The sequence below is a fragment of the Dasypus novemcinctus genome, chromosome 13, assembly GCF_030445035.2.
Source record: "Dasypus novemcinctus isolate mDasNov1 chromosome 13, mDasNov1.1.hap2, whole genome shotgun sequence".
Taxonomy (NCBI): domain Eukaryota; kingdom Metazoa; phylum Chordata; class Mammalia; order Cingulata; family Dasypodidae; genus Dasypus; species Dasypus novemcinctus.
The window spans coordinates 24,954,336-24,980,155 of record NC_080685.1 but is presented as its reverse complement, the minus strand read 5'-3'; the positions used below and the strand labels follow the sequence as shown (position 1 = coordinate 24,980,155).

Here is a 25,820-nt window from a genome sequence, read left to right as displayed (position 1 = left end):
GCTGAAGTCTTATGAGAGCAGAGGCCTGCAGCATCCCTTCGCCGCCGAGGGTCGGGTCTTCAGCGCCAACTCTAGTGCGCGTCCCCCGCCCGCGCTCACGCCTCGGGCCTGCGCCCCCCACACCCGCGCTGGGAGGAAGCCTAGGAGTCGCGTGCGGCGGCGGCGGAGGCTCGGGCTCAGCCTCGGCTCAAGTGCGCTTTGCGCCGCCGGCGGCCGCCGAAGCTCCACGTGGTGGGGAGAAGCGTGGGTGGGCGCCGGGAGGCCAGCCGGGCCTTCCCGCAGGGGCCGCGACAGCCGAGCAGAGAGCAGCTCCCAGCGCGGCATGTGGGTTTTCAATATCACAAATAATCATCCATTCATTTCTAGACTGCTCTTTTTAGCAGTGTTGCCAAAGGGAGAATCATAGTACCCCTTGGAAGGGAACACCCCAGCTAGACCAACTCCTCACTTAAATGCTGGAGTCTCCTTTGTCATTCTTTCTCACAAGGAAAACCAGTTCAGTCCACTTTTTTAGAGAGCCCTTTTAAACATGTTGCCTGTTGTGAACAAAAGAAAACTCTGCCTCCTTTTAACTTCTAGTGTTTACCATTTTCTTTTTCTCCTTCCCAATGAGGGTACTTAAATGGGATGTTAACACAAAGTGCACGACTAAAAAGACCCAGATAAATCAACAGTACCTATAGGGGTTACAACTGCCACTGTTTCTTTTTTCTTTTTCCCCTCAGTTTTCTAATGTAGTCCCAGCTATAGTTACTAGATAAAAAGAAGGATATAAATGAAAGGGAATATGTATTTGCTTTGTAGACCAGTCAAGAAGTGGTGTCTTTGATGAGTTCCCTGAGAGTTCCCAGTGAATGGCAGAGAAATGTTACTTACAAGGCAAACCCTAATCAGAAATTGCCAGATTCTCTGGACTGGAGAGAGAAGGGGTGTGTTACTAACGTAAAATACCAGGTGAGTATTACCGTCCCAGGCCTCTATACCCCAGGTAGAACTCTCACTTCCTTAAATACTTATTCTAGCTAAATAATTTAGCAGTGACTTTCATATTCCTTAAGGTATTTTCTAATTATTTTTTTATTTTTGCCTTTGCAACTAAATTGTATGCTCCTTGAGGGCAAGGGCATATTGTACTTTATTTGTATTCCCCAGAGTGCTTAGAATACCAGTTGCTGGAGATGATTTAAACAAAAACTGTGAACTCAGCAAATAGGTTCTTAAGCAAACTTTTTCTTGCTGCCTCATGACTTTATGCTATCTGTTGACAGCACTAGACCTTCCAGCAAACCAGTTGCTTGAGAAGCAGTGTCCTGGGTGTGAGAGAACCCTGGTCAGGAAGTTTCTCCCTCCATCTCACTTATGAATCCAGGGTTGGAGGAGGAGAAAGAACTAGAACTCAGACTGGCCTATAAGTTGTACCAGTCAAGTTAATTCGTGGCTAGGCTTGCACTGTTAGAATTACAAAAATAGGCTTTAGAAAACTGTTGTTCCTATGTTTTTATATGTGCCTTTATGTTTTGTTTGCTTGTTAAAACAACAACAAAAACAAAAACACTACAAAAGTCCTAAACTAGTCAGGACAGCTAAGGGTAAAATACATGTGTCACTTTTTAGATCAGGGTAGGAGAGAAGAAATCAGAGCATTCTGAGCAGTTGCCCCAGCTTGTGACCAAGAAAGAAAAAAAATTAATAAGTGAAGATATTGCTAATATATTATTCTTTTTCATCTAGAGATTTTTCTTTCAACTAGTTTTGGGCTTCTTACCTTAGCTTCTCTAAAATAAGAGTTTGGGAAGACCCAATAAACTTTACATTTAGGTTTTAACTTATTGCTCTCCTTTCCCTAGATGCTTCCATTTTAACAGGGGATTTTGCTTTAATCAAAAGCAATTTCAAGCTCCTCAGTTTGGGTAGAGAGCAAGGTGAGATAGGCAGAGGAGAGAGAGACAAGCTATTATGATATGACACTGGACCCTCTGCATTTATTTATTTATTTTACTTAAAAATTTTTTTTGAGGTACCAGGCTGGGGATTGAACCCAGGACCTCATATGTGGGAAGCTGGAGCTCAACCACTGAGCCACATCAGCTGCCCTGAATTTTTTTTTCATTTGTTTGCTTGTTGTCTGTTTGTTTGTTTTTTTAAGCTGGCATGGGGGTGGGAGTGGGGAGGGGACCAAAACCAGGACCTCCCATGTGGGAAGCAGGAGCTCAACCGCTTGAGCCACATCTGCTCCCTCTGCACTCTTTTTAACCAAAGCAGTTTTGTGCTTTTATGTTTGCTTATGCTTCCCTGTAAAATATTTTTTGATCAAAAAATTATGAGGCTAAAAGTGTTTGAAAAATGCTAGCCTTGTTAAGATTAAAACTCTATTTGAGGCATCATTTGGAGGAAGAGTTTTTTAAATCAAGGTAGTCAAAATCCCTTTGTTGTAGGCATCTATCTCCTTTACTTAGGGGTAAAGCCAGCTGGGATTTGGTATATACTCAATAAATACTGTTTTTAAAATATTTAATATGGCAGTTATGCTCTGAGATCATCCATTTGCAAATGTCAATCAAAGTTGGACCTTGCCTAGAGAATAATCAAATATTTAGTCTTTGTTCCCTTTGTCTAATAGTGGAGAAAATTGTAATGAGAACTACTAAGAGCAAATGACAGGGCTGACATTGTTGGGAGTTGTCTAGCTTGTGTTATGGAAGTCATCCTTACTAACTTTCTATGATTGCTTTTGTAACTCTGTCTTTTAGGGTTCTTGTGGTGCTTGCTGGGCTTTCAGTGCTGTGGGGGCCCTGGAAGCACAGCTGAAACTGAAAACAGGAAAGCTGGTGTCTCTCAGTGCACAGAACCTGGTGGATTGCTCAACTGAAAAATATGGGAATAAAGGATGCAATGGTGGCTTCATGACAATGGCTTTTCAATACATCATTGATAACAATGGAATCGACTCAGACATTTCCTATCCCTACAAAGCCTTGGTGTGTCACAAGTAAACTTTCTGTGCTACCTCATGCCTCATGAACTCACTGATTGCACTGGTGTCATCACCAAGCCAATTGCTTGGAAAAAATAAAAATATCTAAATCCTACTACCTTAACCATTATTATTTTGGTTTATTTCTTTCAAGTTTTTTTTTTCCTGTAAGCATTTTTAAATCATAGTCGTATATACAATATACCTGAATTTGTAACTTCCCCCTTTTCACTTGAAATATAGTGTATTTTCCATATCACTTGGTCTTTATAAATAATCATTTTAACTGTAGATCATCTTTTTTTTTTTTTTTTTTAAAGATTTATTTTTTTTATTTTATTAAATTCCCCTCCCCTCCCCTGGTTGTCTGTTTTCTGTGTCTTTTCGCTGCGTCTTGTTTCTTTGTCCGCTTCTGTTGTCGTCAGCGGCACGGGAAGTGTGGGTGGCGCCATTCCTCGGCAGGCTGCTCCCTCCTTCGCGCTGGGCGGCTCTCCTTATGGGTGCACTCCTTGCGCGTGGGGCTCCCCTATGCGGGGGACACCCCTGTGTGGCACGGCACTCCTTGCGCGCATCAGCACTGCGCATGGGCCAGCTCCACACGGGTCAAGGAGGCCCGGGGCTTGAACCGCGGGCCTCCCATGTGGTAGACGGACGCCCTAACCACTGGGCAAAGTCCGTTTCCCTAGATCATCTTACAGACATCACCATCATAAAAAAATTTTAAAGCTGTGGTCTTGAATGTCTGATCTCTATGTAATATTCCCCTACAGTTCTCTTGGGAGTCTAAGGGACATTGTCCTGGTACCTTTGCATGTTTGAAGATGTTCACAATTTAAAACAATAGAATAGTTCTATATTTCCTGTTATTGATGAAACATGGACCATTTAGAATTTGGAGGATTCAATTCCTCTTTCTATAAGAGGGAGAAGGAGCCTTAGATTCTTGAAACTTCAAGGTAGAAAGAAAACATATTTGAAATCCAGAAAACAGGACATTGGCAATTTATAAAGGAAGTTGAAGTATACTTCTTTCTTTGATTTACACTTCTTTTTTCAGGATGGAAAGTGCCAGTATGACCCAAAAAAGAGAGCTGCCACATGTTCAAAGTACACTGAACTTCCCTATGGCAGTGAAGAGGCCCTGAAAGAAGCTGTGGCCAACAAAGGTCCTGTGTCTGTTGGCATAGATGCAAGTCATCCTTCTTTCTTCCTCTACAAAAGTGGTAACAACTCAGATATATTATCTTCTTGTATATATGCTACCCTTGCACTATTAGAAAAAAAGTATTTTCCTTACCCCTCACTCTACCTCTGAATGTTTAGATAGGTTAAACAGAATTCTCCATTTCAAATAAGTATATTATACCTAGTTTTAATTGGTAAAGTAATACTTAGCTTACTAACACTATATACTATATGTGTTATCTAATTTAATCCTTACAATAACCCTATTTTACAGGTGTTTTCATTTACTTTCTCAGCTGTTAAAACAAACAGTATGCAATGGGTTAGCTTAACAACAGGAATTATTGGCTCACGGTTTTAGAGGCTAGAATGCTTGCTTCCTCCAGGGGTTGCTATCTTCTGGCCAGCAATCTTAGGGTTTTGGCTTTTCCGTCACATGACAATGCACAAGGAGGCATCCTCTTTCTCTTCTGGGTTTCTTTGACTTACACTTTCTGGCTGTGCTCTCTGTGGCATCTCTTTGTATCCATCTCCTTTGCTTCTAAGGACTTCCATATTGGATTAAGGCCCATCCTTATTCAGTTTGGGCACCCCTTAACTAATAACATCTGCAAAGGACCTAAGTACAAATGGATTCACAGCCACAGGACCAAGGCTTAGGAAGTGAACATACCTTTTGTAGGGCATATGATTCAATCTCCAACAACGGGTGAAAAAAACAAAGTCTTAGGTTAACTTGCTAAAGGCATATAGTGTGGAAGTGGTCAAACTAAATTAGAAACCATACTACTTGATCCATACAGTGCCCATAACTGTATAGAGACCATGTAATTCAGGTATAACACAGCAGTGTACAAGGAGGGGCAAGTAACACTTTTTTTTTTTTACCTGAGGCTTAAAAAAAAATCTAGACAAAACACATTTCCAGTGTACCTACCAAGCATTGGACAAAGTAGAAGGCTGTAATCTTTTTTAAAAAACTTCCCCTTAAAGAGCATTTAATCTAGTAAAGGATGAAAACATAGGGAAAAAATTTGCAATATATACAAAGAAATACAAAACGGATTATATATGTTTAAAAATAATTAGCAAAAAGTAGCAGCTTACCAAAGGTTTCTGAGGGAAATATGATTGGATTGATGCCAAACTTGACAAGAAAAGTAATAAACATAGCACTGGTAAGAAAAATTATGAACTCTAAGTAGTTTAAGACTATATGCACCTAACATTTTTTAATGAAGCTAGTTTCTGTAATATGGAAACTTTTAATGAATATGAACATATATATTTATTTTGTCTGAAAAAAAGACTTTTAAAATATATTTTTATTGAAGTTTATCATTCATACATGAACATAAACAAGTGTACAGTAAAAGTTGTGAACATACAAAATAAACATGTATAACATTTTAATTAACCTTGCCATATATTTAAAATAGTCTACTAAAAAGTAATAGCACTTTTATCACGTATGAATGATATACTTTAATAAAAAATATATTTTAAAAAAAAGTAATAGCATTTTTAGAGAAGAACCAGCAGGATGGTGGCGGACTGAAGAGCTCCTAGAGTCAGCTCCTGCTACAGGGCAGTTAGTAAACACCCAGAGCTATCTGGAGCTAGTTGAAGCACCTGTTCTCCAGGAGACCAGAAGAGCATCCTGCTACATCCTTGAAGGAATGGAAGGAGGAGACTGCCCATCTGCAGAGAAGATTCATTGGCCTGAAGCCCTAGCCTAGGCTTCGGCCCCACCTCTGGCAGGAAGGAGGCTGGCAGGTGAGGCAATAGCCTATCCAGGTAACTGCCAGTACCTGTGGCTGGCACAGACTGAATAATCAGAAGTCTACTGGGAAACTGCAGTCATCTTGGACCTGCACTGCATAGATTGCTGCCCACATCTGCAGCTCCATCCCTGCCTCAGGCAGGTGAGAAAGGGGTGTGAAGCTGCATCAGTCTCTCTGGGCAAACACATTCTAGGCCTGCACAACTTGGATTGGTCCACACATTATTGCCAGGGGATTATTCCTACCTCTGGCAAAAGGAGAAAGTTGGGAGAACCTTCATCAGTCCCTGGGGCAATGATGGCAGCTTGAGCCTCTGCAGCTTATAGCACCAACTACATCCTTGGCTCCTACTACACAACCAGCAAGGGAGAAAGGGCAGGAAGCCCTAAATGAAAGAGAAAAACTGCAACCAGAATAAATACTCTAGTAAGCCAGATGCCAAGACACCAACAAAAAATTACAATTCACACCAAGAAACAGGAAGCTATGCCCAGTTAAAGGAACAAGCTAAGCCTCAAGATGACATAAAGGAGTTGAGACAACTAATCATAGATGTTCAAACAAATCTCCTTAATAAATTCAGTGAGATGACTAAAGAGATTAAGGATATTAAAACACTGAATGGGCAAAAAGAAGAATTTGAAGCGTACATAGAAAAACAGCAGATCTTACGGGAGTGAAAGGTACAATAAATGAAATTTAAAAAAACATTGGAATCATATAATAGCAGATTTGAGGAGGAAGAAGAAAGAATTGGTGAGCTTGAAGAAATGGCCTCTGAAAGTGAACATACAAAAGAACAGATGAAGAAAAGAATGGAAAAAATTGAACAAGATCTCAGGGAACTAATGTGTCATGGGTGTCCCAGAAGGAGAAGAGAAGGGAAAAGGGGCAGAAGGAATATTTGAAGAAATAAGAGTAGAAAATTTCCCAACCCTATTGAAGGACATAGATATCCATGTCCAAAAAGCACAATGTACTCCCATCCAAAAAAAATCTGAATAGACCAACTCCGAGATACATACTAATCAGAATGTCAAATGCTAAAGACAAAGAGAGAATTCTGAGAACAGCAAGAGAACAGCAAATCGTAACATATAAAGGATACCCAATAAGATTACGTGCGGATTTCTCACCAGAAACCATGGAGGCAAGAAGACAGTGGTATGATATATTTAAAATACTTCAAGAGAAAAACTTCCAGCCAAGAACTTATACCCAGCAAGACTGTCTTTCAAAAATGAGGGCGAGATTAGAATATTCACAGATAAACAGAAACTGAGAGAATTTCTAACCAAGAGATGAAATTTTCAGGAAATGCTAAAGGATGTGCTAGAGCCTGAAAAGAAAAGAAAGGAGAGAGAGAGACCTTGAAAAGAGTCTAGAAATGAAGATTTTATCAATAAAAGTAACCAAAAGTGTCAAAAGAGTGGGGAAAATAAAATATGACAGATAAAACTCAAATAGGAATAAATTTAAAGCACTTATATTCAGAAAACTGCAACTCAGTGTTAAAAGAAATTTTAAAAAGGCCTAAATAACTGGAAGAACATTCATGCTCATGGATTGGTAGACTGAATATCATAAAGACATCAATTCTACTCAAATTGATATACAGATTCATGCAATCCCAATAAAAATTCCACCAGCAATTTTTTTTTAAATTGAAAATGTGATTATCAAATTTATTTGAAAGGGTAACGGGTCCTGAACAGCCAGAAACATCTTAAAAAGGAAAAGCAAACTATTATCTCCAGACTTTAAATTATATTACCTAGCTATAGTGGTAAAAACAGCATAGTACTGGCAAAAAGACAGACACATAGACCAATGGAACCAAATTTATGCTTCAGAAACAGACCCTCACATGTATGTTCAAGTGATTTTTTTTAAAGATTTATTTTTATTTCTCTCCCCTTCCCTGCCCCCCCAGTTGTCTGCTCTGTGTCCATTCGCTGCATGGACCCACAATCCGTGTCTCTTTTTGTTGTGTCATCTTGCTGCATCAGCTCTCCATGTGTGCGGCGCCACTCCTGGGCAGGCTGCACTTTATTCACGCTGGGCGGCTCTCCTTACGGGGGGCACTCCTTGCGTGTGGGGCTTCCCTGTGCAGGGGACACACCTACGTGGCATGGCACTCCTTGTGCACATCAGCGCTGTGTGTGGGCCAGCTCATCACACGGGTCAGGAGGCCCTGGGTTTGAACCTTAGACCTCCCATGTGGTAGGTGGATGCCCTATCTGTTGGGCCAAATCCACTTCCTGTTCAAGTGATTTTTGACTAGCCTGTCAAACCCACACAGCTCGGGCAGAACAGTCCATTCAACAAATGGTGCTAAAAGAATGGATACCCATAGCCGAAAGAAGTAAAGAGGACCCCTATCTCACACCTTATCCAAAAATTAACTCAAAATGCATCAAAAACCAAAATATAAAAGCAAGAACCATAAAGCTTCTAGAAGAAATTGTAGGAAAATATCTTCAAGCCCTGGTGGTAGGTGGTGGATTCTTAAAGGAAATAAGAGGAGGACCAAGATGGACTACTGATGTTTAATGTATGTAGAAGTTTTAAAATTTTATTTTATTTATTTATTTATTTATTTATTTATTTATTTATTTATTTCTCTCCCCTTCCCCCTGCCCCCGGTTGTCTGCTCTTTGTGTCCATTCACTGTGTGTTCTTCTGTGACCGCTCTAGCCTTATCAGCGGCACTGGGAATCTATGTTTCTTTTCGTTGCATCATCTTGTGTCAGCTCTCCTTGTGTGCGGCGCCATTCTTGGGCAGGCTGCACTTTCTTTCATGCTGGGCAGCTCTCCTTATGGGGTGCACTCCTTGTGCATGGGGTTCCCCTACGCGGGGGACACCCCTGCGTGGCACGGCACTCCTTGCGCGCATCAGTACTGTGCACGGGCCAGCTCCACACGCTTCAGGGAGGCCTGGGGTTTGAACTGCGGACCTCCCATGTGGTAGGTAGATGCCCCATCCATTGGGCCAAGTCCGCTTCCCTGTAGAAGTTTTAATTAGCTTTAATGTAAAAGTGTGGAAATGTATAGAGTATATGGTAACAAACAGTGAGTAACAGTTTATAAATGGGGATGTGGCTGAAAATGGTAGTCTAGGGATATAAATGCTAATTGATGGAATGCTAGAGAATAATCTGGGAACTGAATAGCACTGTAAACCAAGAGGTGGATGAGAATTGTGGTTGATGGTACAGATGCAAGAGTGTCCTTGGTGAGCTAGAGCAAATGTACATCACTACTGCAGGATGGTGGGAATGTGGAGAAGCACGAGAAAAATACAACTAGAGTGAGCTATGAACTGTGGTTAGCAGTAATAATGTAATATGCTTGCATCTATGCCAGAGATGTACTGTGTTGATAGTGAGGCAGTATGGAGAATGTGTGCCAAATGTACACTGTGGACATGGTAACAATCAGATATTGTTTTATTATTAACAAATGTTCCACCACAGTATGGTGTGTTGATAGATGGAAATTCTGCACATATGCGTGATTGTTCTGTAAGTTTACAACTTCTGTCAAAAAAAATATACTTAAAAAGTAATAGTAGGGTGGGTTGGGGGAAAAATACACCAAATATAAGATAAGGACTATGATTAGTAACAAGATTTTGACAATATTCTTTCATAATCTATAACAAATGTCTCATGACAATGCAAGGTGTTGGTGAAGGGTTGATGTATGGACTCCTGTATAATGCTATGCATGTTTGCTTTGTAAGTCTACAACTTTTACTATACACTTATTGTTTATGTATGTTCATATATAAATGATATAAAGATAATAATGGGGTTGGTTTCGGGAAAATACTTTGGTTAGTAGTAATATTTTGATAATGCTCTTTATTTTATTTTATTATTTTTTAAAGGTTTATTTATTTATTTCTCTCCCCTTCCCCGCCACCCGGTTGTCTGTTCTCTGTATCTGTTTGCTGCGTCTTCTTCTTTGTCCGCTTCTGTTGTTGTCAGCGGCATGGGAATCTGTGTCTTTTTGTTGCGTCATCTTGTTGTGTCAGCTCTCTGTGTGTGCGGCAAGATTCTTGGGCAGGCTGTACTTTCTTTCGTGCTGGGGGGTCTCTTTATGGGGCACACTCCTTGCACATTGGGCTCCCCTACGTGGGGGACACCCCTGCGTGGCACTCCTTGCATGCATCAGCACTGCATATGGGCCAGCTCCACATGGGTCAAGGAGGCCTGGGGTTTAAACCGCGGACCTCCCATGTGGTAGATGGACGTCCTAACCACTGGGCCAAGTCCGCTTCCTGACAATGCTCTTTAATAATTAGCTTAAAATGTTTAACAACAATGCAAGGTATTGGTGGTAGGGTGAGTTATGAGAGTGTTTTATGATGCTGTGTATGTTTGTTTTGTAAGTTCACAACTATTACTATACAGTTATTGTTTATGTATGTTTATGTATAAGTGATGTACTTCAATAATTTTTTTTAATAAAAAAGTAATAGCATCTTTAAATGTCTTTCATACCGCTGACTCTTTTCTCCATCCATATTATATTTTCAGGTGTCTACTATGAACCATCCTGTACCCAGAATGTGAATCATGGTGTACTGGTGGTTGGCTATGGTAACCTTAATGGGAAAGACTACTGGCTTGTGAAAAACAGGTAAATGCATTCTCACTTTAATGAATATTTAATTAAAATCAAGAATTTGAGGGAATCTCAACAAATGTTTTGTGATTATCATGGTAATGATCATGATATGACAATAAACATTTTTAGCTTCTTATGAAGTATGACATTCTAAATTACTCAGTGCCCCCATTTCTTCACTTCCAGTTCCACCTTCAGCACTTTGTTTCATGATTTATCTTTTACAATACTTCTCTGATCATTTCTTTTTGGTCTCCTTTATGAACTCCTCTTCCTCTGCTTACACCCTAAATATTGGTATTTTCCCCCAAGGCTCCATCCTTTAACCAGTGTTCGTTCTTCTTATTCTACATTCACTTTAGGTACCATCATTCCAACCTTATTATTTCAGTTATAAGCCATATACTGATGGCTTTCAAATATCTAGCTCTAGCTCTGACCTCTGCCCTGAACTTCAGACTTCTTTATCTTGATTTATTCACTTACATAAAACTTAGGCTCTCTGAACTCAACATATCTAAGGAATTTAGTACCCTCTCCACCATACTACTTCTCCTCCAGAATTTCCCATATCAGTAAATGGCAACACCATTAAAAGGAGTCATCCAATTAGATACTATGGATTCATCCTAGAGCCCTCTCTCTCCCTCCAGATCCTATCAAACAAGTCCAATTAATTTTACCTCATATCTATCCTTGCTTATGTTTCCACTCTATTTCTTCTGTTACTGCCCTAGTTGAAACATCTCTTGCCTGAACTCTTGCTGTAGTCTTTTAACTGGTCTCCTTATTCTCAATCCACCTTTCACCCTGCTGCCAAAGTGATTTGCCTAAGATATGAGTCTGAGCTTATTACTCTTCTACTTAATATCCTTCAGCTCCCTAGTAGAGAAGACATGGTTTCCGATGTCATGGTTCCTACCTGCCTTGCCAGATTCAACTCCTGCCACTTGGTGTCTTCACACTTTTCACTCTAGTTATATTGAATTATATGCAGTTATAGTTCCCATATATCTTAAATATCATCTTAATATCAAATATTAAGATATTTTATCTTAAATATCATCATATCTTGGTTATGTTATTCCCTTTGCCTTAAACAACTTTTCTCCTCATTTGGTTTTTTCCTCCTTTTCCTTCAAAACCAGCTCAGGCATTATCTATTATGGAAAGTTTTCCCTGAGTCCTCAGGCTAAGTAAAATGTCTTTTTTCTATGCCCCCAAAATGGCCTATACATACTGGATGAAAGTATTTTATACATTATATTTATTTATTTTTTTTAAAATTTATTTATTTCTCTTCCCTTCCCCCCCACCCCCAGTTGTCTGCTCTCTGTGTCCATTCGTTGTGTGTTCTTCTGTGACCGCTTCTATCCTTACCAGCGGCACCAGGAATCTGTGTTTCTTTTTGTTGCATCATCTTCTTGTGTCAGCTCTCTGTGCGGCACCATTCCTGGGCAGGCTGCACTTTCGCGCTGGGCGGCTCTCCTTACGGGGCGTACTCCTTGCACGTGGGGCTCCCCTATGTGGGGGACACCCCTGCGTGGCAGGGCACTCCTTGCGCGCATCAGCACTGCGCATGGGCCAGCTCCACACGGGTCAAGGAGGCCCAGGGTTTGAACCGTGAACCTCCCATGTGGTAGGTGGACGCCCCAGCCATTGGGCCAAGTCCGCGTCCCTATACGTTATATTTAAATTGTAGGGAAACGGACTTTGGCCCAGTGGTTAGGGCGTCCATCTACCATATGGGAGGTCCGCGGTTCAAGCCCCGGGCCTCCTTGACCCGTGTGGAGCTGGCCCATGTGCAGTGCTGATGTGCGCAAGGAATGCCTTGCCACAAAAGGGGTGTCCCCCGCGTAGGGGAGCCCCACGCGCAAGGAGTGCACCCGTTAAGGAGAGCCGCCCAGTGCGAAGGAGGGAGCAGCCTGCCGAGGAATGGCGCCGTCCACACTTCCCTTGCCGCTGATGATAACAGAAGCGGACAAAGAAACAAGACGCAGCAAAAAGACACAGAAAACAGACAACCGGGGGAGGGGAATTAAATAAATAAATAATTAAAATAAATAAATAAATAAATTGTATTTTTACATATCTATGACTCCAAATCTCATATCTACCTTCAGAGTAGAGATTACTTCTTATCTTTGTATCCTCAGCACAGTACTTGATATATAATGGCCCTTACTATATAAATTGAACTGACATCTTTATAATCATAAGCAAGGGGAATGTAGCTTCTAGAGGGAATAGAGGGAGGAAATATGAAGAGTTGAGACTTTCAAGCATATTTGAAGGTTTCCCTTAAATCTTTACTGGAAGAACATAGTTTACAAATCATAAGCAAAAAGCAGTTCTTTCTGTTTAGCTTGTGCTCCCCTACCTTTTTCATGTTGTCACACATATAGAATGTGGCACATGATTTGTATGGCCCATTGGGAAAATAGCTGAGGGGATCAATATCCTGGTTCATTTGTAACCTATTCCCAGGACTGATAAACTTGGGTTTAGACCAGTAAAATTTTTGAGTTTTGTTTTTTTTTTCAATGAAGCAATATTTTCATTCATATCATTTCAGCTCCCTAAGGAACTCCCTACAGTGAATCCTCCAAATTCCCTTTTCTATTGAAATGGCTCTTCTTGAAGATCATCCACATCTTTTAGTGTTTAAATTCAAAACCTCTTCTCAATACTCATTAACTCAATAAGTATTTAGTAGGCATCTACAATATTATGGGCATTATCCAGGTCCTGGAGATACAAAACTTAGTCCTTGATACAAAACTTATATAAAAATTAAATATATTTTTAAACAATAAAACATAATGCAAATATAATCATTATATATGTTTATGTGGCTATGGGGCCACAGAGGAGGAGATGCCTAACTGCCTAAAGCTCCACAGAGAAGGCACCACTTACAATAAATCTTCAGGTGAGTGGAATTGCTCATGTACTGGAAGAGAAAAATAATGACCCAAAAAGCATATGCAGGGAAATGGACTTGGCCCAGTGGTTAGGGTGTCCGTCTACCACATGGGAGGTCCGCGGTTCAAACCCCGGGCCTCCTTGACCCGTGTGGAGCTGGCCCATGTGCAGTGCTGATGCGCGCAAGGAGAGCCACGCCACCCAGGGGTGTCCCCCGCGTAGGGGAGCCCCACGCTCAAGGAGTGCACCCGTAAGGAGAGCCGCCCAGCGTGAAAGAAAGTGCAGCCTGCCCAGGAATGGTGCCGCCCACACTTCCCGGGCCGCTGAGACAACAGAAGCGGACAAAGAAACAAGATGCAGCAAATAGACACAGAGAACAGAGAACTCGGGGAGGGGGGGGGGGGGGGGAGGGGAGGGAATTAAATAAATAAATAAATCTTTAGGGGGAAAAAACAAAAAAACAAAACAAAAAGCATATGCAATGGCAGAGAAATGTGGAGGATTTCTGTTCTCTATAAACTCTTTCCTGTATTTATTTCTAGGACATAGCTTATCTTGATTCATTTTTTAACATTGGCTTTCATCTCATTTTCTAGATTACTTCCTTCAGAGTATCCTTTATATGAGTTTGTTTTACAAAAGCCAAGTGATCTGCTCTTTGAATTACAACTATTGTCATTATACGGATGATACACTGTTCACAATCTCTAGAAATCACCTCTTCACTAAGCAACAGACTTCCCTATTTAATTTTCTGCTTGACAGCTCCACTTGAAAAGTCCAGATTCCTACCAACCCACCCAACTACCACTCACAGAACACATACACATCACACCCTCACAATCAAAATGTCTAAACCATCCCAACTCTCCCTCTTCCCAATCCCTGAAAAAGATTTTGTTAAAAACTCAAGAGAATTATTCCCTATTTTGGATAATGCCTCACCAGTCTCAGGTTATCAAAGCCTTTGCATCATCTTGGGCTTCCCCTTCTCTCCTTCAACCCATTCAGCCTTGTCCATTTGGCCTTTGAATCATATTGTATATCTGCTTCTCTTTTCCATTCCCAATGGCCTTGCTCTAATCCAGATTCAATTCTCACCCAGCTATGGAAGCATTTTTAAATTATAGATCATGTCAACCCATGTTCAAAAATTCTAAATAGTTCACCATTGTCTTCAAAATAAAGTCCAAACTCCTGGCCAGGCATTCAAAGTTCTCCATTAGCTTGCTTCCAATATAACTTTCTAGACTTTCCTTCCTCTATGTTGCCACATACCCACACACACTCTGGCCACAGTAAACTACTTATTTATCATTCCCTAAGTTTACAGAATACTACCTATCTGTTTTTTTTTTGTTTTTTTTTTTTTAAAGATTTATTTATTTAATTCCCCCCCCTCCCTTGGTTGTCTGTTCTTGGTGTCTATTTGCTGCGTCTTGTTTCTTTGTCCGCTTCTGTTGTCATCAGCAGCACGGAAATGTGGGCGGCGCCATTCCTGGGCAGGCTGCTCTTTCTTTTCACGCTGGGCGGCTCTCCTCATGGGTGCACTCCTTGCGCGTGGGGCTCCCCCACGCGGGGGACACCCTTGCGTGGCAAGGCACCCCTTGCGCGCATCAGCACTGCGCATGGCCAGCTCCACACGGGTCAAGGAGGCCCGGGGTTTGAACCGCGGACCTCCCATATGGTAGACGGACGCCCTAACCACTGGGCCAAAGTCCGTTTCCCCCTATCTGTTTTTTTACTTCTGCTGTTTCATCTTTCTGAAATGCCCTTGAAGGCCATTGCTGCCTATAGAAATTTCACCTGTCTATGGTGAAATGGGCACTCTTGTACATTCTGGTGGAAGAGTAAATTGATACAGTCCTTCTTAAAAACAATTTAAAAGTTTGAATTAAGAATCCTTATAATGCTCACATTCTTTGTCCTATTATTTCCATTTCTTGGACTTTATGTGAAGAAAATAATCCTAAATATGGGTAAAATAAATTTATATTGGTTTTATATAAATTATATACCTAATTTATATAAATTGTAGCATTATTCTTTAAAAGTGAAAAATAGTAAGCAACCAAAAATGCCTAGCAGTAGGGTAAGATTAAATAAACTATGATATAATTGACTCCATGCACTAAAAATTCTATTTATTTAGACAATTATCAATAGCCTAATAAAATAATTGGAATATATGTTTAAATGGAAAATATTTAAATACAAATTTTATATACAATATAATTACTAAGTTAAAAATAGTATGCTCAGCTTCTCTTTATACTAAAGGACTAAGAGGAATTCATAATCTTTTTTTTTAAAGGAGGCTTTCAACATCCTTAATGCTGTTGCCCCCCCCAAGATTGCTCTATTCTGTTTGCTCATTTTTGCTTGTTGTTTATGCTCATTGTTTTTGCTCATTGTCTGTTTTTTTTGGTTTTGTTTTGCTTTTTTTTTTTTTTTAACTTTAGGAGGTGCCTGGAAGGTACCTGGGCTCTCCCATGTGGGAGGCGGGTGCTCGGTTGCTGGAACCACATCTGCTCCCAATAATCATTTTTATTATAATAATGGTTATCTTTGCCTATCTTTATGTATTTTCTAAGTTGTCTTTAACAAGCAAGTTATTCTTCTTTTAAATGAGAAAAAAAATTTTAAATCCTATCCATTCTTCAAAACCTATCTCACATGCTATTTCTTCCATACTTCCCTTCATCTACTCAGAATTGTTTCTATAACTTATAAGCTTTAGCATGCTTTGTAAATTCTATTATAGTAGTTAATACATTGTATCTTGTGTTATAGCCTTTCTGTAAATCCTGCTCCATTAACTAGAATGTAAGCTCTTGAAGATAGGATAGTCTCATTCATTTTTGCATATTAATTCAACAAACATATATTGAGTACCTAATATGTACCAAGCACAGTGCTAGACACTGGGGATTTGGTAATAAAAAATACAGTCTTTTTACTATCCCTCAAGATACTCAGAGTCTAATAGAGTCAAGGAGACAGATAAGTGCATGTGCAAGTTATTGCAATAAAATGTGATAAATGCTAAGATAGAGGTATGCATAGGTTGGAGGAGAAGTACAGAAGAGTACTTGGCCTAGCCTGGGGATTTAAGGAAGACCTTTCAGAGAGGTTATTTGACTGAATCTTGAAGGGTAAGAAGGAATTAACCAAGTGAAGAAGGGCAATCAGAGCAGAGGAAGCTAAATGTGCAAAAGCCCAGAGGGGAGAAAAAATAGATGAGTTAGGGGAACTGCATGTACTTTTTAAAAGGGTGTAGTATAAGGTGACTGTTAGAGAGTGATGCAAGATAGGCAGGGACCAAATAATAAAAGACTATAGCTGTTGGTGGCGCTAAGTCCTAACAAGGAGAAATTGGACGTGGACATGAATTCCACAGAGGTATAATCAGATAAAATCCTCCTAGATCATCAAACTTGTTCTTGACCTTTTAAAAGGTTAAATAAAAATTTAATTATATGTCACTTTCAATGCTACCAAGTTAACCTCAAGTGAAATAAAGAGGAATCTTCCTCTATTTTTTTTTTTTTAATTTCTGTCCCCTTCCCCGCAACCCTCCACCCCCCGCCCAAGTTGTCTGCCCTCTGTGTCCATTCGCTGTGTGTTCTGCTGTGTCTGCTTGTATTCTTGTAGGCGGCACCTGGAATCTGTGTCCCGTTTTGTTGCGTCATTTTGCTGCATTAGCTCTCTGTGTGTGTGGCTCCACTCCTGGGCAGGCTGAACTTTCTTTCGTGCTGGGCGGCTCTCCTTACAGGGTGCACTCCTCACGCATGGGGCTCCCCTATGCGGGGGACACCCCTGCATGGCATGGCACCCCTTACACACATCAGCATTGCAGGTGGGCCAGCTCATCACATGGGTCAGGAGACCCTGGGTTTGAACCTTGGACCTCCCATGTGCTAGGCAGACGCCCTATCCATTGGGCCAAATCTGCTTCCCTCTTCCTCTATTTGGTCTCATTTTAAAATATCTTCCTTAATCTTTCTGGAGTGTAACATTGCTCTATGTCTCTGAATTTTTCTTCCCTTTCTGGACATGGGTATTTAGCTTCTTCATATATACAATTTAGCATAGTGAATAAAAGCATTAATGTAGAAGACAGTCAGACCTTGGTTAGCTCCCTTTACTGTCCTTGAGCAGATTATTTAATTTTAACTCTCGGTTTCCTCATTTGTAAAATAGGGATATTAGCTTCAAGACTACTATAAGGATTAAATAAGATAATATATTTAATGTACTTAGCACATAATGTCTAGCATTCATGTAACCAATAAACAATGGCTATTATTATTAATCCTCCTATGTGTCCCTATAAAGAGAACACAGTACAGTCAAGAATACCATGCCCTTAATAATGTTCCAATAGTAAATATGGTAATAAGTTTTTTTGTTTGTTTTTTTAGATTTTTAATATTTTTTTAATTTCTCTCTTCCCTCCCCGCCCTTGTCTGCTCTCTGTGTCCATTCGCTGTGTGTTCTTCCTTGTCCACTTGCATTCTTGTCAGCAGCACTGGGAATCTATGTCTCTTTTTATTGCGTCATCTTGCTGCATCAGGTCTCCGTGTATTTGGCGCCACTCTTGGGCAAGCTGCGCTTTTCTTGTGTGGGGTAGCTCTCCTTATAGGGCGCACTCCTTGCACGTGGGGCTCCCCTACGTGGGAGGCACCCCTGCGTGGCACGGCACTCCTTGCGCACATCAGCATTGTGCATGGGCCAGCTCATCACATGGGTCAGGAGGTCTGGGTTTGAACCCTGAACCTCCCATGTGGTAGGTGGATGCTCTATCAGTTAAGCCAAATCCACTTTCCTAAGGTTTTTTTAAAAATGATTTATGTTTCCTCACCCCTCCCCTGCCCTGCTGCCCCTGCTATCTGAGTCCACTCGCTGTGCGATCCTCTACATCTCCCTCTCTCTTTTGTCTTCTCCTCTCATCCTTCTCCTCCAGGATTCAGAGGGATTCGATCCTGGGACCTCTGATGTGGAGAGAGGTTCCCTGTCAATTACGCCACCCCAGTTCCTGGTCTCTGCTGCGCCCCAACTCAACTCTCCCATTTGTCTCTCTCCCGTTGTGTGATCTTCTTGCTGCGTGACTTACTTGCAAGGGCACTGGCTCACCACGCAGGCCCACATGTGGGCACTCGGCTCATTGCATGGGTACTAGCTCACTGGGCAGGCACATGCCCTCCTCCTCCCTTTCACCAGGAGGTCCCAGGGATTGAACCTGGGTACTCCCATATGGTAGGCAGAGGCCTTATCACTTGAGCCATATCCGCTTCCCAGTAATAAGTTTTATAGAATGCTTTCATTGTGTACAATAAGATAGGCCAATAATTTAATGTCAAAGCATAATTGAGTAAAAACTGTATTTACTAGTGTTTTTTTTTTTTAGATTTTTAAAGTTTATTTATTCCCCTCCTCATTGTTTGCACTCACTATCTGCTCTCTGTGTCTGTTTGTCATGTGCTCTCTGTGTCTGCTTGTCTTCTGTTTAGGAGGCACCAGGAACCAAACCTGGGACTTCCCATGTGGGAGAGAGGCACTCAATCACTTGAGCCACCTCCACTCCCTGGTTTGTTGTGTCTCTCATTGTCTTTTCTCTTTGCATTTCTTTGTTGCGTCATCTTGTTGCATCAGCTTGCTGCACCTGCCCATCACAGCAGCTTGCTGTCTTGCTCATCTGTTCCAGGTGGCACTGGGAACTGAATCTAGTGGTAGGCAGGAGCTCATTTGAGCCACATCTGCTTCCCTATTTACTACTGTTTTTACTATCTGATGTTTTCATTTAATCCAGAAATAAAATTTAAAGCATTAGGTGAGGAACAGTGAACTACATACAGGCAGCAGAGATTTTGAGGTTATACTATCTGATAGGATGCTGATGTATTTGGATGGTCTATGATGCTGGTTATGGGAAATCCATAAATTTAGAAGGCTAGCTCAGCTAAAGATATAATTGGTATCCACTTAGAAAAGTTTAGAAGCCAAAAAGGACTCCTACTTGGCTAGAAGGTCGCCCCAATTCTGAGTGACTACTCACACTCCTGGCCAAGACCATCTTTAGAAAAAAAAGGGGCCTAATCTAGTGTATAAATCAATTAGTAACAGAGGCCCAAAAGTTACTGGACATAGGATAATTTTAGCCTAGTGAGGTTGATTGCTAATGTCAGGTATCCCACAGTATAAGATGCATTTAAAAAATGAGCATTTTAGTTTGTATATAGGCGACCATAAGCCATTATTTCTGACAATAATTAGATAGTAAGGCCAACTGCCTATTAAAACTGCTCAGATACACAATGATAAAATCATGTCATCAGTACACAGACTGCTTAGCTTTCTTTTCTTTACAGGGTTGGTAGGGGGCACAGAAATGCTTCTTCATGCACAAGTGGCAGTAAGTTATTAAATTTTAAGTTGGAAAGGAACACATTTCTTTTTCCCTCCCTGAAAACTGTTGTCTGATCTTCCAGGAGATTCTTACTCTTTAAGTAGAGTTAGGGTAAATGTTCTATATTATCATCAACATCATAGTCAGAGGTCTTTATTAAGTTCAGACATACTGAACTTGGAAAAGGTTGAAAAAGAAAAAAGTTATAATGATTTTTCTTAGAAATCTCTCTACACAAAAGATTAAGAATTGTGCATGTTGGAATAAATAACTCAAGCCAGGTATTGCTCCTGTCACTCCACTGAAGTCACTCTTATCGAGATCACTAATCACCTCCATCTTTACACATTCAAAGTCAGTTTTTAGAACTCATCTTACTTGTCCTCTCAGCACCATTTGATGTATAATTACTCTCTCCTTCCTGAAACACTTTGATTTTCAGGGGACCATTCTCCTGGTTTTCTTCCTACTTGACTCTTTCTCCTTTATAAGTTCTTCTTCTTCTCCCTCGTTTCTAAATGTTAGAATAATCCAGACCTCAGTTTCCCGCCCCCCTATAATCATTCCTAGGTCATCTAATTTGGCCTCATGGCTTTAAACACCACCTATATTCTCATGACACTCAAATCTCTATCGTCAGCCCTAACTTCTCCCCTGAGCTCCAGACTCCTATATATAACAACCTACCAATTGACCTATCTACCTGAATATCTATAGGCCTTTTACACTTAACATGTCCAAAATAGAAATCTCTCTGCTATTGTCCTAAATTTCCCCATCTCAGTAAATGCTAACACTGTTTACCCAGGTCAAAACATTGGCGTCATCTTTTCTTTTTGCTTCATACCCCACATGTAAACCATCAGCAAATCCTGTCATTTCTACCATCATTAGATTATCCCAAATCTGACCACTTCTTAATACCTCTTCTATTACCACTCTAGTTCAACCACCATTCATGTGTCTCTAGGACTACTGAAATAATCTCCAAATTGGTAATCACTTCCTCTCTTGTTTGCCTGCAATCAATCTTCTACATAGTAACCAGAATGATATTTTTAAAAACATAAAGCAGATTATGTTACTCTCCTACCCAAAACCCTCTAATGGCTTTCCTTCATACTAAGAATGAATCACATATCCTATAAGGCATTATTACATTATCTGGCCTCAGCTTATCCCTACAAACATCTCTTCAACTTCTTTTCCCACTCTCACTCAGCTCTAGCCACACTAGTTTTTGTTTGTTTGTTTTGTTTTTTGCTGTTTCTCAGATACAAGCTTATCCCAGGTCTTTGCATCATCTGTACCTTTACTTTACTTAGGTCTTTGCTTAAATACCTCCTCAGAGAGGCATTCCTGGACAACTCCATCTAAAATGCAGCCCTGTGTCCCCTTATTCTGCTTTATTTTTCTTTACAGTACTTGTCTTTAAAACATAACATTATATATTATTACACTGTATTATATATTATTTTACTATATGATGTACTTATTTTGTTTCCCCTCTAGAATGAAGTTATTAAAAAGACTATCTTATTCTCTATAACCCTAATGCTGAGAATAGTGACTAGCACAGCCTAAGAAGCCCATTTTAGAAGCAATATCTAATAAATTAACTGGTCTATAATTTGTATGGAGAAGTTAGGGTGACTAACCATCATGTTTTGCCCTGGACTGTGGAGTTTCCCAGGAATCAGATCTGTCTTTTTAAAACTTGGACAATCCCAGGCAAACTGGGGCTTTTGGTCACCCTAGAAGGCTATATTTTTTAAAAAGGAGTGGACTCTAGTTGAGTCCAATTGTACTTGGGTAATAATTTTAAAACTACCTCCACTTATCAAGCTTTTCCTCTGTACCAGACACTGTGAAAGTACTTTAAATTTATTTTCTCATTTAATTTTTAAGACAATTTTATGATAGCCATTTTATCCCCATAATAGAAATCAAGAAACACCTGATACCAATAGAGTTAAGAAACTTGCCCAAAGTTGAATAGTTTGAGTGAATGGCCATAGAGTTAATACAAAAAAAATTAGGTAAAGATTGGAATGGACATTTATTTATTTATTTTAAGATTTATTTTATTTATTTCTCTCCCCTTCCCTCCCCCTGCCCCCCCGCCCCAGTTGTCTGTTCTCTGTGTCCATTTGCTGCGTGTTCTTCTTTGTCCACTTCTGTTGTCAGCGGCACGGGAATCTGTGTTTCTTTCTATTGCGTCATCTTGCTGCGTCAGCTCTCCATGTGTGCAGTGCCATTCCTGGGCAGGCTGCACTTTATTTCATGCTGGGTGGCTCTCCTTACAGGGCGCACTCCTTGCATGTGGGGCTTCCCTATGCCGGGGACACCCCTGTGTGGCACGGCACTCCTTGCGCACATCAGCACTGCACGTGGGCCAGCTCCACATGGGTCAAGGAGGCCCGGGGTTTGAATCTTGGACCTCCCATGTGGTAGACGGACGCCCTATCCACTGGGCCAAGTCCGCTTCCCTGGAATGGACATTTAGAACAGACCATGTACATTCTAAAGGCAAGAATTTATTCTCAAATACTTTATTTAGACTGAGATTTTAATCAGTTGTATTCTTTAAGGGACAGTTAACAGGATTCAGTCAAAAAGGGGCCTGGGGTCTTCTACAAAATTTGGGGTAATTGATCATGGTCTATAAATCTGGGAAAAGTAAATTGTCCACATGATGAATTGGATCTGAGACTCCTTGATCTCACTGATTGATTGAATTCATATTACTGGTTAGTTAACAGTAACTCACACGTTAACTTTCATTACCAGGACAAAGATCCAAACTCAATTCATCATCATTTTAACTATTTTTTAAAGGCAGTGAAAAAAGTATAGTAAAATATAAATTATGTAAGATCCTGGATGTTCTGGTCTGAATTTCATTCCCCATGCTATCTCACGCAAAGGGATAATCAGGATAGTATAAAAGGGATAGTAGGCTTTGGAGTGAAAAAAAAAAATCCTAGATTTGAACCTTTGCTTCAATTACTATCTGTGTGACTTTGGGCAAGTCTACCGCTCTGCCCTTCCACTGTTCTCTTTAGTTAAAAGAAAATAATAACCCACCTTTCAGTATATGATAAAATGAGAACCTATATACTAAGTTGCTTGGCACAGAGTTAAGTGCTCAGTAAATGGTGGCTATTAATGTCAATACTAGCTTGACCAGAGTTTGTTTTGCCTTTGCTTACCAAACTGGATACAAACTAGATACACTGCATCCAGGTGAAAATGGAGTTTGGATTTTATTCTAAAGATATTGGGTCATTGTTAAAGGATTTTAAACTGGACAGTGGCAATTAAATGAAAGGCAGCAAAAAAAGTAACCCATGAGTTTGAAAAGAAGTGACCAGAGAAAGGAGAAAAAAGGTCATAGTAGTATCTTAAAACCAAGAGAGAAAGTGAGGTGGAAGTAGACAACCATACTAAATGTTAGAGAAGATAAATATAAAACATGAAAACTGTCAAATGAGTGGCTGATAACTAGACCATTTAAGACCTCTTCAAGCACAGCCCTCTTATGCCATTTGCCTTCCTGCAATAAACCAGCTCTACCCCTTAGTTTCCCAATTGAAAGCAAAAGCACAACTTTCCATTGAGTCTCTGAACAAAAATTTACAATGGCATGAATGTGACTAATGCCACTGAATTGTATGTTTGAGAGTGGTTGAGATGGGAAATTTTATATTGTACATATGTTACCACAACCTACAAAAAAGAGAGAGAGGCTAAAGAGACAATGACAATTAAATGCAATTGCCAGACCCTGGACAGGATGTAACAGTGAAAGAGAAGATGGCTAAAAAAGATATTATTGGGACAACTGAAAAACCTAGACTATGAACTCTATGCTTTAACAATGCTAACTTTCTTGAACTCATTGCTGTACTTGAGGTGGTTACATAAGTGTCCCTGTTCTCAGGAAATACACATGTAAGTATGCAGTGCTAGGAGCGTGATATATGCAACCTACACTCAAATGTTTGGAAACTAGATGATAGAAAGAAAGGTAGAAAGGTAGAAAGAAAGAAAGGTAGAAAGAAAGGTAGAAAGAGAAAGAAAGAGAGAAAAAGAAAGAAAGAAAAAAGAAAGAAAACATGGCAAAATACTAATACTTGGTAAATCTGAGTATCTGGGTGGGGGGTACAATGAAGTTCTATGTATTGTTTTCTATTATTTTTGTACCTTTCGTGTAAATTTGAAATTGTTTCTAAACAAAAAGTTTTTTTAAAAATTGCAATGGCTTCCTTTTACCATGGAACTAAAGCACAAGCTCTTCACAACATGGCCCCAAAGTAGCTTCCCATCTTCTTTTCCCTTTACTCTCCTAAAGACATCCAATTTTCCCTTCAATTGAATGTCTTGATGCTTTCCAAACACCATAGGCATTTTCTCAATTTCATGCTTTTATTTATGGTTCTCCTCCATCACCAATGCATTTCATCTTCTCTGCTTATCATCTTTACACAGCCATCTCTATTGTTACCTCCAGGGAAAAGCCATTTTTGTGTCCCATGTAATTTCTGTTCCTTAAATATTCATAATACTTTGTATTCTAGTTATAGCACTTAAGGAATTATGCCTCATATTATAATTATTTGTATACTTACAATCACCTACAATTACATATTCTGAGAAGATAACTTCAGGAATCATTTCTCTTACAAGGATCTTGTAGTCGTTTTTCACTAATTTGTAGCAAAGTGAAAAAAATAATATTGTGATTGTTTTTTATAAGTCCAAATTTATTCAACTCATATTAGAGATTATATCCTCTGAATTTTTGTTTTTAGTGTCAAAATGTCCTTTCTTTTACAAAATGATAGTGGTAGTGAAGAGTTTGTTATATTTCTTTTTTTTTTTTTTTTTTAAGATTTATTTATTTCTCTCCCCTTACCTGCCCCCCCACACCCCCAGTTGTCTGCTCTGTGTCCATTTGCTGTGTATTCTTCTGTGATCACTTCTATCCTTATCAGCAGCACCGGGAATCTGTTTCTTTTGTTGCGTCACCTTGTTGTGTCAGCTCTCCGTGTGTGTGGTGCCATTCTTGGGCAGGCTGCACTTTCTTTCGTGCTGGGCGGCTCTCACTGGTTGCACTCCTTGCGCGTGGGGCTCCCCTATGCCGGCACACCACTGCATGGCAGGGCACTCTTTGCACGCATCAGCACTGCGCATGGGCCAGCTCCACACAGGTCAAGGAGGCCCAGGGTTTGAACCACTGACCTTCCATGTGGTAGGTGGACGCCTATCCATTGGGCCAAGTCCACTTCCCAGTATGTTATATTTCTATGTCCATACTTGATAAATTAAAAATGGGTAATTTTATATCAATCTGTGCAAATTTAAAAAATTTTCTAAGTCTTTGAAATTAAAAAGTGAGAGAACCACTGATATGCTCTAACCTTTATGTGACCCATGAATTTCCTCTGCAACATCCCTGACAATCTGTGCAATTGGCCTCTGCTTAAACACTTCTACTGCCAGGAAACTTGCCTTTTCACAAGGGTAGCATATTCCATTTGTTGACCAATTTAATTATGAGAAAGTCTTATTTCTAGATTAAAAAAACACCTATTTGAGAGCTCTGCTTTTTATTGTATATCTTACAATTCCCTGTCCTATGGCTTTTCCGTATACTTGCTCAAAAATATTTTTTCCTTCTTTTTCATATAATAAACTTATTTTTAAAGAGGTATGAGATTACAGAAAAGTTACATTAAAAGATAAGGGATTCCCAAATACCCTATCTCCTCCCCTCCCACCTCTTCCCCCATTAATAACATCTTAAAAGAGTGTGGTACATTTGTTAAAATTGATGAATAAATACTGAAGCATTGCTGCTAACCAAGGTCTGTAGTTTACATTGTGGTTTATAGTTAATTCCATT

At 40.1% G+C, this 25,820-nt stretch overlaps 1 protein-coding gene across 2 annotated transcripts in view; it reads left to right on the top strand.

The window, feature by feature from the left end:
* Nucleotides 1-25,820, top strand: part of CTSS (cathepsin S) — a 34,156-nt gene that overhangs the window by 7,353 nt on the left and 983 nt on the right. Inside the window, exons 4-8 of one of the 2 annotated variants that reach the window (XM_058275315.2) lie at nt 805-954; nt 2,751-2,978; nt 4,032-4,197; nt 10,488-10,590; nt 19,875-19,918. In XM_058275315.2, coding sequence (XP_058131298.1) covers nt 805-954; nt 2,751-2,978; nt 4,032-4,197; nt 10,488-10,590; nt 19,875-19,918 — 691 coding nt within the window. The remainder of the gene's footprint in view (nt 1-804; nt 955-2,750; nt 2,979-4,031; nt 4,198-10,487; nt 10,591-19,874; nt 19,919-25,820) is intronic. The other variant, XM_058275316.2, reaches the window with a different exon arrangement.